Below are 19,406 nucleotides of genomic sequence, written 5' to 3'. Positions count from 1 at the left end.
TTGCTTCTGTGAGGTCCTATGGGGTGGTTTTGCCTCTGTCTCTCTGGCCTCTGGGTTTCTGCCCCGGCCCTTTGCTTGGGCTGTTTGGGGTCTTTGTGCCTGGCCTTTTTCTGGTTGGCTTGGCTTGGCTGTGGTTGTTGTGTCCTTCGTGGTTCCCTTGCTGTTGTCTTGGGTCCTCCGGGTCCTTGGCCCGTCCGGTTGCTCTCCTGCTTTGGTGTTCAGGTTTGCCTTCTTCGGGCTGTTGATTCCTGCTCCCGTTTCCTCCGCTTTGGCTGGAGTTCTGTTTTGGGGTTCCTGGGGTTCCTTCGGTTCCCTTTCCTCTTTTTCCGGGTCTCTTTGTCCCGGTTGGTTGCCCTTGTTGGTTATTCCTGCTCGGGTTTCCTGGAGGTGCGGGTTCCCTTTGCCTTGTGTCCTCGTCTTGCGGGACCTGGTGGCTTGGCTTCCTGGGGTTTGCTCTTCGTTCCCTGGTGTCTGGGGTTTCTCTCTTTCCCTGGCCTTGGGCTCGGTCTTGCCTTCCGGGTCGGGTTCTGGTGGGCTTCCGCTGTTCTTCTTGGTTGGGCCTTTGGTTCCTCTGGTCCGCTTGTCTCCTGCCGGTTCTGGCGTGGGTTGTCTTCTCCTGCCCGTTTCTGGCTTTTTGGCCTGGTGGTTCTTGGCCTTTCTCTTCGTTTGGCCTCTCTTCTGCTGTTGTCCCCTTGCCTGTGGTGGCTTGGGTGTCTGTGTTCACCCTGTCGCTGGTTGGCTGTCGGGTGTTCCTGCGGTGGGCTGGTTGGCCTCTGTGGTGGCCGGTCTGGTCGTCTGGCTGTGCGCCCTTGCTCTTGTTGGGTGTCTGCTGGTCTGGTGGGGGTCCCTCTTGTCGGGGGCTCTGCCTGGGGTTTCCCCGGTTCTTCCTTTTTCCTTCTGCGGTTGCTGCCTTGGTGTGGTTTCCTGGGTTGGCGTCTGTTGGGTTGGGAAGGCCGGCTTTTTCTGCTTTGGTATTTCTCCATAAGTTTCTGAATGGGCCGAGGACATAAGGGACCTGGGGGTAATGCTCTATTACTTACCGGTAATCTTCATTACTCCTGGTCCCGTTGTCCTCGGCCCATTCACACGCCCCTCCCTCCCTCCCGGGCGGCCGGCCTTCCTGTCTGGGCTTGTTTGTACAGGAGGGCTGCTGGGTAGATCCTACCTTTATACTCCCGGGGGGAGGGGCAGTAGGGATATCCCAGCATTCCTCTTGTTTTTATTTTCTGTCTGGAAGATGGTTATCTCCATAAGTTTCTGAATGGGCCGAGGACAACGGGACCAGGAGTAATGAAGATTACCGGTAAGTAATAGAGCATCCTCCGACATCTCGTCCTGCAGTCTAAGGTAAGTCATCAAGGAGGTCCACATATCTTTTGGTTTAGAGGGAACAGGTAGCAACTCCCAGTACACAACCAGCATCGCCAGGCAAACTGCCGCATCATGCAACAAATCGCTTATTCCGGGCAACCCACGCCTATCCCAATGCAGCGCAATTCTTCGCTTAACAAGCAACAGCAGCACTGTCGTTAGCCGACCGGTCTCGGTGGGAATCTTCTTGACGTACCCCAGTAGGACTACAAAGGATGCAGGGTCAGGAGAGTGGCCTGTGATGCTAGTGACGTCTCTGAACACCTCCTCCCAAAAGGCCCGTATCCCAGGATACCCATGCCAGGTGCAGGAAGTCTGCGCAATGCATGCAGCGTGCTTCCTCCATGAGGCCCATTCACAGCAGGCTATCAGGTGTGTGGTATATTCTGTGTATAAACATAAAGTGCGTCAATCGCAGCCAGTAGTTCCTCGATAGGGCCTTTGACTGGGCCCAGCAGTAGGTCCACTGTTCCTCACTTATCACCACATTGATATAATTTGACCAAGCCTGTTGAACAGAAGCAACGTGAATCAGCGCAGACTTCCGCATGCCGGCATAGAGGTGAGTTACCAGCATACGGGGTGAGCGATTAGTCAGCATCTCCTCAAGCACCTCGAGTGTCGGGGGAGTGCTGGGAATGTATCATGGAGGTTTCACATAGATGCTCGGAGCTGATATTAAGTCATGACGTACAGAAGAGGTGCCGTGAGCTCCTGAAACACCTGCTGATGGGTGGCAAAGCTGCCATTAGGGTACAATGCCCCAGAGGAGGAAAACTGCACCTGACGCAGGTGCACCAGAGTTCCCACCTCTGAAGCCATGGGGAGTAGCAGGTGTCCTCAAATCAGAACGCACAGGGCAAACAGGTAGTCAAGGCACGTCCTTTTCTGCAGCTCATGCCACGTTGTCCGCCTGTTGTCGCACTGGGCGGGCAAGGCCGTATAGGACCGACTGAAGGGGACATGGAGCGGCGTGGTCAGTCTCTGGAGCAGTATGAGGCTGGAATTGTAAAGGGTGTAGCCAAAAATGCACGAAGTGCATCTGGGTGCTAAAGAAGTAGAGGTTCATGTCCGGTGCCCCCAGGCCACCCTGCTCAAAAGTGAGTGTCATGAGGGAGATACTCGAGGCTTTTTGCTGGCCCAAGCCAGCGAAATGAAGTGGGAGCAGAGTTGTTTTCGGAAACAGACCAGTGGATACAAAGAGGCATAGGAACTTGGGAAGTATTACCATTTTTGCAATGGACAATCTACCGGTTAAGGATAGTGTTAATTTCGACCAGGTAGTCACACAGTCTTCGAGCCATGTCATCAGCTAGCTGGGATTTTCCCTCCACTGTTCCTCCATGTTCCGGCTGAGCCAGACTCCCAAATATCAAGACAGGGTCCCGGAAAAAGTCAGGGAGAAATTGGGAGTGAAGTTCTGCATAGCATCTGTAAGCGGGAAAGAAAATGGACTTCACCCAGTTGATATTAACGCCCGCCATGCCAGCCAAAGCAAGCAAATGCTCGAAGGAGTAGGTCCAGGTTGTCCGACCGATGTTGAACATATAAGGTGACGTCGTCTGTATATATGGAAACTAGTATCTGCCTGGGGTGGAAGGAGAGGCCGCAGTGAGAGTGGTGTTGGTGCAATTTGGATAGGTGACAGCGAGCACCCTTGATGCGTGCCACGGGCTATCGCAAAAGGGGCCGATATTATAATAATCCACATTTGTAAAGCGCACAATCACCCATAAGGGTCTCTAGGCGCTGGGGGCCGTCGGGAAGATTAAGCAAGCTATTGCCCAGAGTCACATGGTACTGGGCTAATCTGCCGCCGCTGCCGGGGATTGAACCGTGATCCCCAGATTCCGGAGTCAGTCGCCCAAGCCGCGGCGCCACACCTCTTGCCCCCACCCATATTGTGCCATTTATTCGCAGGTGAGCAATAGGCAGAGTGTAAAGCAAACAATCAGGTGTGTGAATTTACGACTGACTACAAGGTGTTCAAGAAGGTTGAAGAGATAGGGCCATTCAAGCGTATCGAAGGCCTTGGAGGCGTCCAAGAATGCAGCAGAAGCACGAAGGTTGAGGTCGATAGTGTGAAGGAGGGCAAAACACATGCGCAGGTTATGAGCCATGGATCTGCCTGGTATAATGCCAGATTGGTCTGGACGAACCATCTGAGATTAGAAGGCGGGAGACGTTGTGAGGCAATGAGTTTCGCTAGGATTTTGTTAGTGATATTTATCATAGAGAGGAGTCTATAGGACTCGCAGCGCTTGGCTTCTTTGTCAGGTTTCAAGATGGTCACTATGAGGGCTTCCTACAGAGAGGGAGGGAGGGCGCTAGTCCGCACGGACTCCTCACACATATCTAGAAGGTGGGGGGCTAGCAGGGGCATTCCTTATAGAAAAAAACAACAACAAAAAACAAATGCTGGCATGGCAGTTGGGCCCTCTAAGGATAAGCACGACCAATAAGTACACCTACTTAGGAGTGCAATTTACAGATACCTGCAGACCAGCACTGCAGGTCAAAGCACTGTAGGCAAAAGCAGCTAAGCTAACATATGGCTTGTGCAAATTACACCATAAGCTTGTAAGCCACTCAATGGAGGGGATCCGACGAGTTATTCAAACCAAGCAAATGCCTAACTCAGCTATGGCCACCTTGTCTTACCTGGTCTATTGACTAAAAAATTGGGGGAGGGCCTATATACAATGGCGTATAGAAACGTCTTTAAGCTCCCTCACACGACCAGGCATTCACTGATCCGTTTAAAGTTTAACATCACAGCAATGGACATCAAATGTAAAAAAGACATAGGCAAACTCCAACATAATGTGATCAACGCTTGCCCGGGCACAATCAGGGCTGCCCTACAGGTGATCTTTTCAGATAACAACAGTCGCTGGGCGAAGTATGTCTTGATTGCCAAACAAACATTGGGACTAACAATCGAACCTTCTACAGACATACCCCTAACAAAGTATAGCTTAAAGATCCTGCTAAAAAAGTGTGGCAAGAACATCTCGAGGCAACAAGACCTTGAACGGATCAGATCAGTCCTAGATGCAGAAGGCTTTGTTAACTCACATGAAAATACTACATGTCAGCCCTACTTAAAAGCAGGTCTTGGAAGGCATGCCCTACAAAATATCATAAGAGTGAGGCTCTTAACTTTGCCCATACAAGACTACAGAGCCCACTGGAAAAATTGGTCATCAAGTGGCTACGGCTGTTGTCTGTGTCAACATCCCATAGAATCTGCGGAACACGTTATTTACTGCTGCCAAGCTTTGCTGCCCCCAAGGCGGTTGTATCTAAGAACTATGGGACATATTATCAAGGGCCATATCACCACTTTAGCAGGACTTTTTCCCGCTAAAGCGGCAATATTGTTATCGCCCTATTAGCAAGCTGTCGCTAACAGCAGTTAGCGACAGCTTTTAGGCGATAGCTACAGGTTTGAGGCCCGCTTTGCATGTTAGCGATATTTATCGCTAATGACATGCAAAGTGGGCGTACCCAAACTGTTAGCGACTGAAAACAGTCGCTAATACAGCTATCGCCTATTAGCAAGGCAGGCGAAGCGATAAAAAAAATTGCGCTAAGCGTGAGTATCGCTAAAACCTAACACCTACTCGGACCACTTCTTAACCTGTATATCCAATGGGAGGTGGATATTCAGTTTAAGTCCCCATTAGCGATGATGCCTGAATATCGCTGGATTCCCAGTGATATTCAGGCATTTCGACGCTATCGCGGGATATTTTATCGCTTTGGAGATAAACGTTGCTAATAGCACGCTATCTCTGCAATGATATCCGGCGATAGCCGGCGATAAAAAAAATGCGCTAAGCATATTTAGCGATAATTATGGCTATTTGATGCTAATATGCCCCCCATGCTCATATACCACGGTGTTAGATCATTTAAGGAGGCTTTAAGGCACATCTACACCACCACAGTCCCGATGGAGCTAGCACTAATTGGGAAGTTTTTTGCCGCTGCTGGAATGCTCATACGTTCAGCTAGAGAAGTGACAGTCGTATAAACTAGGCTCCAAGCATCACTGACACTCGATATCAACTATAATCGTATTTTCAATAATACAAATGCCTATACTAACTTTCAGGTAGGAATAGGACGCCCAGAGCAGTTTGGCACATTCCTCGCTTGACAACCTCTGCATGTGTTGTTTTTTAATGGACAGATTTTTTTTTCTCCCTTTTACATGTTTTGGTACTAAGTCATTTGCGTTTTGCAACCTTATTGTATCTCAGTATTTTAAACATGTTGTTTTATTAGATTTTATGTATTCTATTATCGCCTTTTCTAAACTTGCACTTTCTGCCGTATTTGTAAAGGATTTTAATTAATCATACCATAAAGATTTTTTTACTTTTATACTATAGAAGGAGGCTGTGAGGCCATCAAGGCCCAGAGCTGTATCTGGAAACTACATCTTTGGTGGCCAGCCAGAAGTAGATCCTGGACCAAGTATTGTGAGTGGATATAATGAATGTCCCCTTGGAGCTGTTTAGGTGATGGGCGCACCAGACATCTGTAAGACTATTGTTCATAATAATTTAGTGTAGATATGCAGCAGACTGTGGGTGTGGGTGGCGTGTCTCACTAGATGTATCAGCTGTGGCGTTCAGCACCACATTGTACGCACTTAGTGCCAGACATCTGTAAATAATCCAGGATCATCCTTGTTGGGGGCATACACTGAAATCAATTTCAGAGGATGTCCCTACGGAATACCAGCTAGGATGACATATTGCCCCTGTGGGTCGCAGAGCATTGAACGCGTGTGCCAATGTAGTCCTTCGCAGAGCACTACAGCCACCCTTCATGCATAATTAGAATAGCAGGCCCATGCGTCTCACCTATCCAGTTCGCACTCAGGCACGTCTGCATCGAATCAGTCATGTGTAACTCCTGCAACAGAGAGATGTCAATTTTGTGGCGCTGTAAATTGGAAAAGACTTGTCTAGCCTTTTGCCTGGCATTCCACAGTAACAGTCACCATCTCTGGCTTGGGTAGTGCGGGAACCGTCCACAGAGGGACGGGTGCAGGCAGTGTAGAGAGGGGGGGGCGTATTACTGAATAGCTAAACAGGGAAGGAACAAAACAAACACAGAACAAAAATAATATCGAAACCCAGAACCCACCTCCTACTTTGACCCCCAACTGGGCCAAATATGACCAACCCTCCCACCCAACAATTTTCAAAGGGAACTCAAGAGAGATTATGGGGACTCATCCCAGGCGGGGGGGGGGGGCGAGGTAACTGTACGGCACAAAATGCGCTGGGTGGCCAGAAGAAGGAGTAGGAACAGCCAGGGACGAGAGCATCTCTATATGTGGATCTAGTCATTACCCCACCTTATATAGGGCAGAGTGCTCCAGTTCCGAAATGGAGATGAGAAGCACGATGAAGCAGGCAGGGCGCGCCCTGAGGCAGGTAGATCCTAAGCCTTCAGTAATTTTCACTAAGTTGGTCACTGTCCGAGCCTGTAAGTGAAGGCAGCAAAGAAGGACCAGCGGGAGAAGCCCCCAGGCAAATTAAGCAGCCACCTTCAGGTCAGTAAAGAAGTGGATTTTCCCTGAGTGGTGTACACAGAGATTGGCCGGATAAAGCAAGGAATATTTAGCAGCCGTCTTCTGGAGTGTTCGCTTAACTGGAGTAAAGTCTCATCTGGCGGCCAGGGTGAAGTCCAGAAAGAAGGAGACTTCACTGCCAAAGAATTGGAGTGGTCGGCACTCCAGAGTAAGGTGTAGCACAGTATCTCTTTCCTTACTATTATCGGTTGGGTGGGGTCCTATGGGGGTGGGGGTGCTACCCCAGCAATCTATGTGCCCTTTCTATGATCAGCATGTGGGAAAGCATCTCCCCAAAGAGTGTGTGCAACATCTGTTCTACGAAGTCTTCCATGCGGTCCATAGCGGTCAACTCCGGGATGCCCAGGATTCTCAAGTTGCTGCACCATGACTGTGCCTCCAACTCCTCGTTCTATTGGTGAATAACGTCATTGACTTTTTTCTATCTGGAGAAGTCACTCCCCCACTGAGGAGTGCACATCCTGAGCCTCTGAGGTATGGTATTCAAGTTGATCCAGCTGCTCTTCATGCTTATCTACTTTTTCCTTCAGACAGTCGAAGCAATTCGCCAGCCGGTCAATTTTTGAGTCAATAGTATGCAGTCTTTGTTTGAGATCAAGAAACATAGATCAGCTGTCGGGCTTCAGGGATGCATCACCCCCCAGGACCAGGAGCATCATGCAGGGTCCTCCATAGCAGGCTCCATGGTGCACGTCGTCCGTCCGTCGTGGTTCAAGATGCAGCCTGGATTACTTATTGCTGTCTTTCATCATAGCGCAGGCTGTTGCCCCACCAGCCCCTGGGGGGGCAGCTAGGGCAGGCAAAGCCAGATGGGGACCGGCAGGGCAACTCACCTGCCGGGCAGCACCATGAACCAGGCACACTCGGACAAGAAGAACAGGTGGGGTCAAGCCACACAAGTAATAGGTAGTGTAGAAGAGGTCTGTATAGACTTGGCCTCTACCACTTCCAAAGAGGCCAGCCCCAAGAGGCTCTCGCAATAGTTCTGAAGCCCTAGGGTGCAATCCGGCTGCAACCGCAGAGCCGCCCCAACAGGTCCTGCCTCATCCTGAAAGGACCAACACAGGGGAAACGATCGGACCAACAGCAACCAGCAGTGATCCGGGCTGAGGAGCAGAGTGAAAGCGGAGGGAAGCACACACCTGGTCACATTAATGTCCTCCAGAGCCAAGAATAAGTTTCTCTAAGAAGCGGAAACGGGTTTGGGGAAAATTGAATGATTTTAGAGGTGCACTGTAAGGGGGGACCGGATGCACACCACTTATTCTTAGTTTCTCGAACTTGTCTCCATTGTCTCTAAATGGTGCGTGCTGATTGGATCAAGTGCCATGCCCTGTCGGCACTTCAATTGTATACATCACTGTAGTGGGGCTTCATGTCGCCCCAGTCAATCGCACTGCTAAATGTGCCAATTGCGCGATTGTAAGTTAATTATATTCAACGTACATCCATGTATTCCATAGTCTTATAAGTTTATCATAGTTTTCCACCAACTTTAATATGAGTCCGCACACTAAGTGTATATGCTGTTTCCGATTTTTTACTGCTCCAACCATGTCTATCCAGACCTTCAGTATGAACAGGACTGACGCATAAATTCATTTCAGGCAGCGTTTATTTAAAAAAGTACCCAATGCATTTCGGGCTCAACGCCCTTCTTCGGGGGTCACTGTGAATGAATAATAAATCACAATCACTAATCATGTTCATCATTTAAATATAACATTTTACAGTTTTAACTCAATTGTCAATGTATTGCGCGAAACCAAAAACATTTTTCTCCCCCTTTAAAGCTTGAACTGAATATGTTACAAAGCTACCTAAATGCCAATCAACCGGACTACCACATTCCTACTTCATTGGTCTTTTTAAATTGACTTTAGGACATTTAAACCAGTGCCTTCCTCTGTGTCGTGCATGTGAGTTTCTGACACAACTTGCTACAACAGTTAGTCTAATACTCGTCTTTCATTTCTGAACCCCTCCATATTCCCATCACACTGCAATCTTCTCTCTCCGAGTGGCAAGCAGCGCAAACACCGCCGCGACCCTTTATCCCTGACTCTTTCCCCACCTTCGCTCTCAAGACCGTTTCTGTCTCCCTGGGAGCTCTCCTGTCCTCTTAGGCCCACCACACCCTGAGGGACCACTTCCAGGGTGCACAAGCAGGCCTGTTGCAGGACTCAGGCTGAGCATCCAAAAGATCAAAGGTAGTGCCTATCCAGGCCAGCAACCTCAGGGAGGGAGGGGGGGCCCCACCCCCTCTTGTATCTGACGTGCCACGATGCCAAGAAATCCAGCCCCGCGGGCCCCCTATTAGCACCATGGGGCCCCAGGAAAGTACTGAGCCGCACGGGAGGCAGAATCATGCATCCAAGGTGCCTGAGGAAGGCCTCTCGCTCACACAGCAACCAGCCATGGGCCCATTCAAGGGATCTTGAGCACGGGAGACCACCACAAAGCTCCTCACCATGCGGGCCCAGGGGGCCCCCACATGTCGTGCATACACACTCACTGTCAGGACCGCCACCGGCCCACAACCGCCCTCAGCCTCCTCTGCCAGTCCGGGCTCTGCATCAGAGACCTGGGCAATGTCCTCACTGCTTCAGTGCCACCCCACACGGGAGACGGCAGTCTGCTGTCATGATGGTCCAGGCCGTGCTGCACCAACAGCGGTGATTCGGGGTCCGAGGCACCCTCCGCCTCCCCGATCACAGTATCACAGACAGCTGGGTGTCAGAGAGTAGGGCTTTTTCGTACTCGCCCCGAAACTGCAGCAGACAATTAAGGGATTGGTAACCCCACCGGCAGAGCCTCCTCAAAAGATGGCCATCTTGCAGCAGGGCTAGCTCCGTACCACCGATTTGTTTTTCTGATGCAAAAAAAAATCAAGGTTGGGCCTTATATTGCATAGGTGATCCTTCTGCTTTGAGGAGGAATTATTCCTGTGCAGAAACAGGAGGAGGAGACACCTAAGTGCATCAGCACCTCGTTTAGTAATAATCAGGCAGGGCAATATTCCATCAAAGGGGTCCACTGTGGCGAGTTCAGAATCAGTCCATTGGTGCTGCAAAGAGTACATTATATTTATGATGGAAAAGATCACAGTGTTTATTACCAATGAAGGTAAAATATTTTTGAGTTTGGATTACTTGTTAGGGTATTTTCAATCCAATGCATCGGCTAATCAGGGAACACCTAGAAACATGCATGCTCTATTTGAAAAGTAAATTAATGATTTCAATTTAGTGGTCAATTATGATGGATAAGAGATTGCTTGGTCTTCCGACACCTTCCACCCCCACAACTTGGATGCTTCTTGACGATGGACCATGCCCAGTTCCACAACTCCCATAGCCTAGGTTATTCCGTATATTACTTCCAAATCTGCAGATCATAGCCCCACCTGATCTTTTGGGAAATGCTCTCAAAGAAGGAAGATGTATTTTTGGTTATGTTCTTTCATTTTCACTTTAGGTTGCCTTTCAATGAGATTCCACCCAACTATAGCTTTGTGAGTGGATAGTAGTAACCCTTCATTATGGCTGAGGGTATTGCTGAGGTGTACCTCTAGTCCAGCAGGGTCACGCTTTATACTGGGAGAGCAACAAAATCATCCTGGAGTCTCAACAGCTAATGTCTCTTGGCAGTAAAAGTGAAGACCAGACCACATGAAATGAAGGTTGGATGTCATAAGCGACCACCTATGTGAGACATTTATTGCAATATCACATATACATGTTAATCCCCCTATTTGTTAATGTAGATTTTCTCCTGATCTTTCCTCAAAGATAACTGTAGAACCAACCAAACACCAGATTGTCAATCCTTGAAGAAAATCAAATGTATGCTTTAGTATGAGAAACTACAATCGTGCTTGACTCCCTAACCCCTCGCCAGGCATGGGTACAGACACAGCACTCACCTCTCGCTCATGTTCCTTGCTCAGTGCCATGTAATTGCTCTTCAGCACAATGTACTCATCAGCCAGCTCTTTGCGATTGGTCTCCACAGCCCGCAGACGCTCTAAGGCAGCCTCGTGCTCACCAGAAAGCTTCTCCTTGTGCAACTCCAACTCCATGACATGGTTTTCCAGACTCAGAATCTACAACAAAAAGAGACATCCAGGATTGAATGACAACAGCCAACACACCTCATAGAGAGAAGTGCTTTTTAAAAATTATAATTTTAAACATGAACCATTAGTAAACTAAGAGGAAAGACAGCTGTCATATAAACACTCTACGTGGCCCAGATTATTGTTGAGCAACATTATAGTCTATTAAATCAAACACAATAGGTTTTTGCACACCTGGTATTCTGAACTTGCATATTTGATCCTGCTTTAATATGTAATCATAAAGAAAAATGAGTTTTGGTGAAAATAAAATAGTTGCTTAAGATCACACAACTTAAGTGGGGAAGCACTCGGTTTATCTAGGTTTCCTGGTTTCACTTTGTACAAATTAGCCAGTATAATTGGTATATATTTGCTATACCGCATGTTGGCACTTTGTTTTTACCTCTTTGTGTTTGTTTCTGTAGTTTTAATATAGCACAACTCAATCCTATGGTATTGGAGCGCTTTACATCAACACCAGTTGCATTACAAGAGGTCACTTAATTGTTTTTAGGCACAGGGATATTAAGTGATTTATCTAGACTCACAGGATGAGGCTCAAACCTGGTTCCTAGTTCGAAAGTAAGCAGCTCTGGCCGTAACACCACATTTTGGGTGGAGGCAGAGTGGCAGGTAGAAGGCACATTAAAGTGTGGCTCTGGTGGGCTTGAGTTTCCAACATGAACTTTGGTGAGTAATTTTATTCTACGTTTTGTATCTTGGCTGCAGTCAGTGCTTTAAATGAGCAGGTACTGTCCAGTACGGAGCACCTGCACTTCCTTAATTTGAAGAAGAGAGTATCTGCACTTCTCAGCACTGTTGCAATACGTTTAATGGGAGAGTACCGGCACTTCTCAGTGGCAAACAGGCATTCTAAAGAGTGAGTCCCTGCATATATTTCCATTTACATCACTGGCTACAGCTGTTGTTTGGCTGAGAAGGTGGCACTCAGGTTTTATGCAGTTTTGTGGTTAATTGTAGCATGTCTGACTTATTAAAGGTTATCAAAGTAACAGGTGTACAGGTGAGGCTTGTCTAGGTGCTTGAGAAACAGGAGCCTCCGCCCAGCCTTTACCATGTGGAAAGTATAAGGCCCAGTGAGCGATCAGTGTCCTCTGTAGGTTTTGGAAATATGAACCCAAAAAAGTATAGTGCCTTCAGGATATTTTTCTGAGATTTCCACGCCATGGTGAGAGATGTGTGAAGCCAGTATACCTCACTAACATATAGATGACCTGTAGTATCGGATTAGGGAACTAAACTGTTAAACACAGAGATACTGTGCCTACATGCCAATATGGAGAATTTGTGTGAAGTCTGGATCTGGAGTCCCACACTGCCCAGCATGTGGCTGGATTTGAGCCAATTCAAAAGCAGGCTGCTCTGTGCCTTCCCTAGCAGCCCAACAATAGTGAAGAAGCTTACTTGTGTTGCGGTAGCAGCTGGCCGCTGGTGCAGTGTGCACTAGCTGGTGGGGAACTCGGTGGACTATAAGTTCCATCGACAATTGGTGTAGTCATTTGAGAAGCACTGCCCCAGAAGGATTCACCTGTTGAGGTCCACCCAAGAAATTTCTGCATGCATTGGGGACATGCTAGTCAAAATTGATTTCTTCTCTCCCACACATTTTCCAGAACATCAGTTCTCAAATCCTCCACTCAGGCTAGCCAGCAGTAGAAATTAGATAAAACCCTCCTATCAGAAAGTTATATTAGTTCAACCCTTCAAGTATGAATGGCAATCAAGCCAATCGCCAAGGGCATGTGCAGAATGTTTTCGATAAAGGATTATGGACCACACTTGGGCTTTCTCACCCATTTAGTAGCTTCCCACTTTTCAAAATCTTCTTAGCTATCTCTGGTAAGTCTCATATAACGTCACTAGTGAACCTGATTTAACAAATTAGCGAGAGCCAGACAAGGACATCCATATTTCCATATCCATGTACAGTGATTTCCTGAGGCCTAACTGTCCAAGGGATATCCATGAAGCGAGAAATTTAATGGGAGTTATCATCCCAGAAAGCAACCCTGAAGGTGGAGGCGTCCTTGAGTTCAATTTGTATCCAAAACAATGCTGAGTTGCACAAATTATCCTCCAGCACCAGTGGACACACCCACTGCGTTCACAGCCATACCAGTACTGGAGAAATTCAGAAATCCGTTACTTCTGTGAGGTGCCGCCCCAAACCCGCCTGCATGCCCACAGTCTAGGGCACACAGTCCAACGTGGAAATGATGGTGATGCAGTCCCATAAGAGATATCCATGTCAGTAAGAGGCCTCATATGCACCAACAGGGATTCATATTTTATTACAAAAGATACAGAGACAGCTGTATAACATATAGGGGTCCCTTAACCATTTTCTTCCAGGAACATGAGGTTGTGTTTGGAGCCAAGATAGGTCTGTATCTGTTTATTTACATTTTAAGGGTATTCTGCACATCCTGGATCTCTGTGTGGCTGGGTCTGTGTTTGTACTGCTTACAAGAGTCTAAAGATCTTTCCCTTTTCATGATGCCGATTCGAGGTAGAAACTACTTTCTACATCCATACTGTCACCACCTAACATAGAAAAGCAAATAAAGTTTTGTGTGTGAAAGTTTCCAAAGGACCAATACTGTCTATCCCCAAATTCTTTTAATGATGCAGAATAGCAGGCTTTGGTTAACTCGATCACTGTTTCTGTTACAAGAGCCCTGCGATGCAGTAGAACTTCCTCAGAGAGATACTTGAACCACTTGCACCACCCTGAACCAGAAAAACAGCCACGTTTCTGCATCTGAACTATTGCCACCATTTTAGAGTCCTGAAGATGCAGGTTTACTTCTCGAGGAGGTTTCTAGTCACTGAGCTTGGTACAGGTTAGGGCTTCTGGTGCAGAAGATATCTGAAGCTGAGAAAGTGGAACTGATCACAGTACTCTGATCAGTGGGCCAACCCATTCTGCAAATGTAAGATGTAGCGGTTCAAATCAGGTGGAAAAGTGACAAAATGGGCACTGGAAATCATAGAAGCAACAACAATTTACAAAGTTGCCGTTGAACACAGCCTCCCAGCTCTCATACTGGCTAGAAAGATGTGGGCATCCTGAATGATGTCATAATGCTACCCTACATTCTTTCCCACTTACCTGCTGACATTATCAGGAGTTTTATCCTTCTGAGCAGACATCGCACAAGATGGCGGAGACCACCCTGACAAGTGAACACAAATGTCAGAAGACCGTGTTCACTGGGAGCTTTCAGAAATATTTTTTCCTGCAGGGATTTCCAAAATCCAAACATTGAGGGCAAGTAGTTTGTATGGGTGCGGAAAAAGATCAGTTATGCGTGTTGGCATTAAAGATGCTACTGTTTACACAGAATAACTCAATTTGAAACTTGGAACTAGCTGTGGGAAATGGCTGAAGGAGAGCGGCTTCCAACTTTAAAAAGCTGGGAGATGAGAGCATCTCATATAGAGCTCCACCTACCTACTTCACATTTTACCACAGCTCTCACATCCTTAACACACGTCTCATAATTTAAACAACTACATCAGTCAAATCCACCTTCTTTATGCACCGCACATTCATCAAACTTGTTTAGTGCATTGGAAATTAAGTACTTAATTTTGATAATGAACCTACTACTTCACACCCATATCTGATAATGCCCTTCATACTCGAAAACAAGGTCTGCGAAGAAACCTATATGTCATATAGCACACCGCCTAACTGTCATCTAGTGTTTGCAAATTAGTTATTAACATATTACCAAAGCCTCTGGTAATCACTTCATATGTCACACACAATTCTCCTAATTCACCTCAATTCATCACCTTTTGTTCAAATACTCGACTCTGCTAACAAACATTACAGACCACGACAGAGTTCTAATAATGTAATAGGCTCACCAGAGAACCCTGGGAAAGTACTTCAAAGACCCCAAATAACTGCACGAATGTGCATCAGGGCCACAAATGCACATTTCTACCCACACAACACATGCAGTCTCATAGGCCACTTGCTAAGGCACCTCAAACCCCAGTCTAATCTTCAGCCTCCAATGCATTCCAGATCTAGGAAACATACACAGATAGCTCTTCCTTCACAGCCTCGTTCCAACTTGTACCATCTTCCCTTGCTATGATTATACTGGATGCATACACAGGGCTCTGGCAATGCACCTGAATGGTGACTGGCAAAATGCAATGCTTTATTTTCTGGCACTTGGGCCATTTCAAAACTAGCCATCCTCCACCTTCCGCTTTCTGTTACTAATGCAATCTCCACAGAGAGACGCTGTGATGAGAAATGGTTTGGGAGGTCAGGCTGGTGAATAAGATTGGGGATTGTTGAGAGTTTATATGGCTTGTTGGGAATAAGCTAGAGCACAGAACGATAAAAAACACAAACCGTGTTCTTCAGTTCAAAGGTCTCCGCCTCATACTGCTCTCTCATCTTGTTCGTTTCAATCTGGAGTTCAATAAGGTCCCTGGAAATCTAGAAGGAAACAAAAAGAATCTGGTCACTGAAGCACGCCCCTGGAACTCCCCTTCCAGAAAAGTGAGCCTTGTGAGTGTTCTCTGCTGTATTTCCTGTAATGTATGGTTGTGGGGCTAGCGGAGGATTGTACAGAGGCGCTGGTGGATCTTCATGGAAAGGTGTCGTGGACGAAGAGCCCTAAAGGGAACCAAAGTGGAGTTAGCAAGCAGTGGAGTCATGTATAATGAAGGAGACCCCTGCAGAATGTGGTTAGGGGCCCTTGGGTCTCTCCTATCTCACAGATCTTCATTGGCCGTGGAGTGAATGGGGACCCACCTATCCCACAGATGCTGCAGGAACCAGCGTGACGCCCTTGGCTGCAAGTGGCAAACCACGTGTTAGTACAAGGTGAGAGCAGCGAGGGGATACTGGATGCCTGCTGCAATGGATCCATTTGGAGAAGCACCCTAGACAGATAACAGTGACTTAAATTGCTTTAAAAGTATTCACCACATGTGGCATTTATTACTGTATCTATTGATAAAATGTCACTGCAGACTGGCATACATGGGTAAAATAAAGGAATATATAAAATGTCACTGGATGGATCATAAAAAGTAATACTAAAATGGAGTCAGGGGAGCAGCCCACTGCATACACTGCTTACAGGCTGCCAGGATAAACGCCATATTGGGTGCATCCAGGAGCATCAGAGGAGAAGCCCACAGCATACACAACCTACAAGTTGGCATGATAAATACCCTATGTGGCCCCCCTAGGAGCATCAGAAGATCAGCCCACAGCATACACTGGTTACAGGTTGGCATGATAAATACCCTATGTGGTCAGACACATCCCCTCTTTGTACTACTGGGGGGGTGTCACGCCGATCTTGGGCCTTGGGGCACCGCCCTGACCACCGCACCCCACATGTCACTCTTCACTGTGGACCCCCCACCTGGGATCACCTATTCCCCTTACCCTATCCGGGGTCTTCCTGTGCCATTCATGACATATACTCACACCCCTCATATACAATGACAATCCATGACACCATACACGTTGCTTGCCATAGCACTGATACTATGCCACCAGGACTCCTGTTCCTCGACTATTGTGATTAGCACAGGCTTGCCTATCTATGCTACCGTACCGGCTTGTACCTTTATTTCCAAGCATGCATGTAACGCCTCTTAGTTTCTTGAATGTTGGGAAGTTCTTTCAATCTTAACGAAAAATGAACAATAACTGAAAACACTGTTCTGCTGCAGTCTATCCTCAGAAGCTTAGCAACGCCGGTTGTACCACTGCTATTACCTGATCCTAAGACATGCCGCCGGGCCTCTGAGATGCCGGCCACGAGGCTGTGTTCTATTTGCTTGCTACGCTGCCGGCCTCTGGGTTGTAGGTGCAAGAAGCTGTGTAATGTATTTCCTCCTATGCAATAAAGCAGTTTTGAACACCAAAAAAAAAAAATACCCTATGTGGTCCATGCAGGAGCATCAGAGGAGCAGCCTAAGCATACACTGGTTACAGGTTGGCATGATAAATACCCTATGTGCCCCCCCTGGGAGCATCAGAGGAGCAGCCCACAGCATACACTGGTTACAGGTTGCCATGATTAATCCTGTTTATGCTCCAACTAGGAGCATCATAGAGGGTGCCCACAATGTGGGCAATGTGGGCTACTAACAGGTTGCCACAATAAATTAACTATATGGTCCATCTAGTAGCATCAGAGGGACTGCCTACTACACCCACTGGTTACAGGTTGCCTAGATAAATGCCCTATAAAGTCAATCAAGGAGCATCAAAGGAGCCACCCATTATGTCCATGTGTTACAGTATAACAGGATAAATGCCCAAGGAAATACAACAGCCTTGTCATGATCACATCACCTTCCTCTCTCCTCGCCTCCCAGAAGAGTGGTAGGCTCTCATGCAGGAGTATTCAGCCACCCTCCAGATCTTTTCATTCTCTGAATAGTGAACATTGCTGGTGCAGGATCTGGCTGTGAAATAGCTCTCCACGGACATAATCTCTCTCGGGTCTCACCTTGAGCTTCTCCTCTTCGCTAAAGATGAGCTTGGAAGACAGGTCAGTCTTGGAGCCAGCGAGCTGCCCCATTTTCTCCTGCAGCTCCCCAAGTTTGACGTAAAGCCTCTCGTTCCGATCTTGTAGCTGCACCTGTGAAGGGCAACACACCTCATTCAGACTCAATTGTGCCATAGACCCTTACACAGACAGAATCCCACACCTGGCCCCTCAGCTGTTCATAACTACCTTTGGTTAAGCAATCACTTGAACCTTAATATTCTGAAGGTAAATGGGACTGTGTATAGGATGAATGACTGAATATAAGAGCAAACATAGGATCATGCAGGTGTGCGAGTGTGAAACCAGACCCCTTACGTGAACAAGGGGAAAGGGCCTTCCCTGAATCCCAGCTTCGTTAATGCATGGACTCTTAGTACACACTTCAAACTCAACTGTCTTCTAGTGCTTGCAAACTAGGTATTGAAGTCTCTGGTAGTCATACATAACTAGGCCTGGGGAGAGTTCTCAGAGTTGCACATGACCAAAAAGCTCTGCAAAGCTATGCAGAGTTCTATGTGCGGTGGAGTGCGTTAAGTCCCAACTTTCATGCTGATTTTCTAGTGCTAGGTCGTTGTCCCGCACTGGAAAATTAGGGCGAAAAGCACTATGCGCAGCGCAATAAGACGCTGCTTCTTTCTGTCACTCGAGCTTCCTCAATGCAAATGGAATATTTCTCAGCGCAAGTGATCATGACCATCCGTGACCGCCCACATTGAAAAATCTCACTGGGAGTTTGACCACTGTTGTATTTTCCTTGCCAATTTAATGTTGGTGAGCGCAAACTAGGGAAAGCTAAGCGTGCTCCAGGGAGTGTTGAAAACTCCACAAACTGAGCGGAGATCACTGTTCAGGGGTATAAAATCAAAATGGATTCCTTTTCTGTTACATTGCACTTAATTTTTACACTAGAATCTTAATTTTAACTTTCACGTCCTCTGGTCAGGGTGGGTCTTAATGCGCCCACACCGCCGAGGTACACTTAACACGGTCCTGAAGAATGTCCAGTAAATTACACACATAAACGGGCAGAAACATGTCGACCCCACTATAAGTGGAAACTTCCATAACAATTTTTGGTAGATTTCCAACACATATCTTTTAACCATGTCTGACTGAACAGTGAATAAAAAATGTTTTTGTTTGGTACAGTTTTAGAAATTTTTTAACCACATTTCCTTTTTCACATCACTGTCACAAAAAAACAGCTCCGCAGTATTCTGGCGTTGTAGCACACCAGGGAGGCATTCGGCTTCTCCTGGTGGGCCTGATGATGAAGCATGTCACCAACCAGGTTGGTGAGTGAGGGCTTCTAAAAAATCCCTAAAAGTTTTCCAGAGCGTTCTTAAGGGAAATATTTCTGTCTCTGTCTTAGTGCTCAAACACACACCTTTTTGCACATGACACTCTTTTGTTGTTTGATAAATAACATTGAGCAGTGGACCATCAAAAAGAATCATGACATGCCTTATAGAGAAGGTGAAGGTGAGGGTTCAAGGTTGGAAATCCTCTCTCGCACTAAGCCCTTCCTTGGGTTATGGAGGTCAACACCCTATTCCTATATATAAAATCAGATAGCTCAAAATAAACACTTGCACAAGAAACTCCTGGTATGGTGTCACTATAGTGCAGGCTTCTCCAACAAGTAGCTAGTGAGCTACTGGTAGCTTTCCAGCTGTCTGTCAGTAATCTCCAGTGTGCACCCCAGCCTACTAAATTAGGTGTTTTTACTTGCCAA

The 19,406-nt window shown here is 47.1% G+C and overlaps 1 protein-coding gene across 1 annotated transcript in view; it reads right to left on the bottom strand.

The window, feature by feature from the left end:
* The window catches only part of CCDC78 (coiled-coil domain containing 78), a 379,499-nt gene that overhangs the window by 140,987 nt on the left and 219,106 nt on the right, over positions 1-19,406 (bottom strand). The window contains exons 8-10 of the mRNA XM_086941249.1: positions 17,630-17,761; positions 15,505-15,591; positions 10,911-11,090 (exon numbers count right to left, since the gene is read on the bottom strand). Of these exons, the coding sequence (XP_086797375.1) occupies positions 10,911-11,090; positions 15,505-15,591; positions 17,630-17,761 (399 nt within the window). The remainder of the gene's footprint in view (positions 1-10,910; positions 11,091-15,504; positions 15,592-17,629; positions 17,762-19,406) is intronic.

The sequence above is a fragment of the Lissotriton vulgaris genome, chromosome 10 (assembly GCF_964263255.1).
Source record: "Lissotriton vulgaris chromosome 10, aLisVul1.2, whole genome shotgun sequence".
NCBI classification, from domain to species: domain Eukaryota; kingdom Metazoa; phylum Chordata; class Amphibia; order Caudata; family Salamandridae; genus Lissotriton; species Lissotriton vulgaris.
This window is presented reverse-complemented; position numbering and strand designations above follow the sequence as displayed.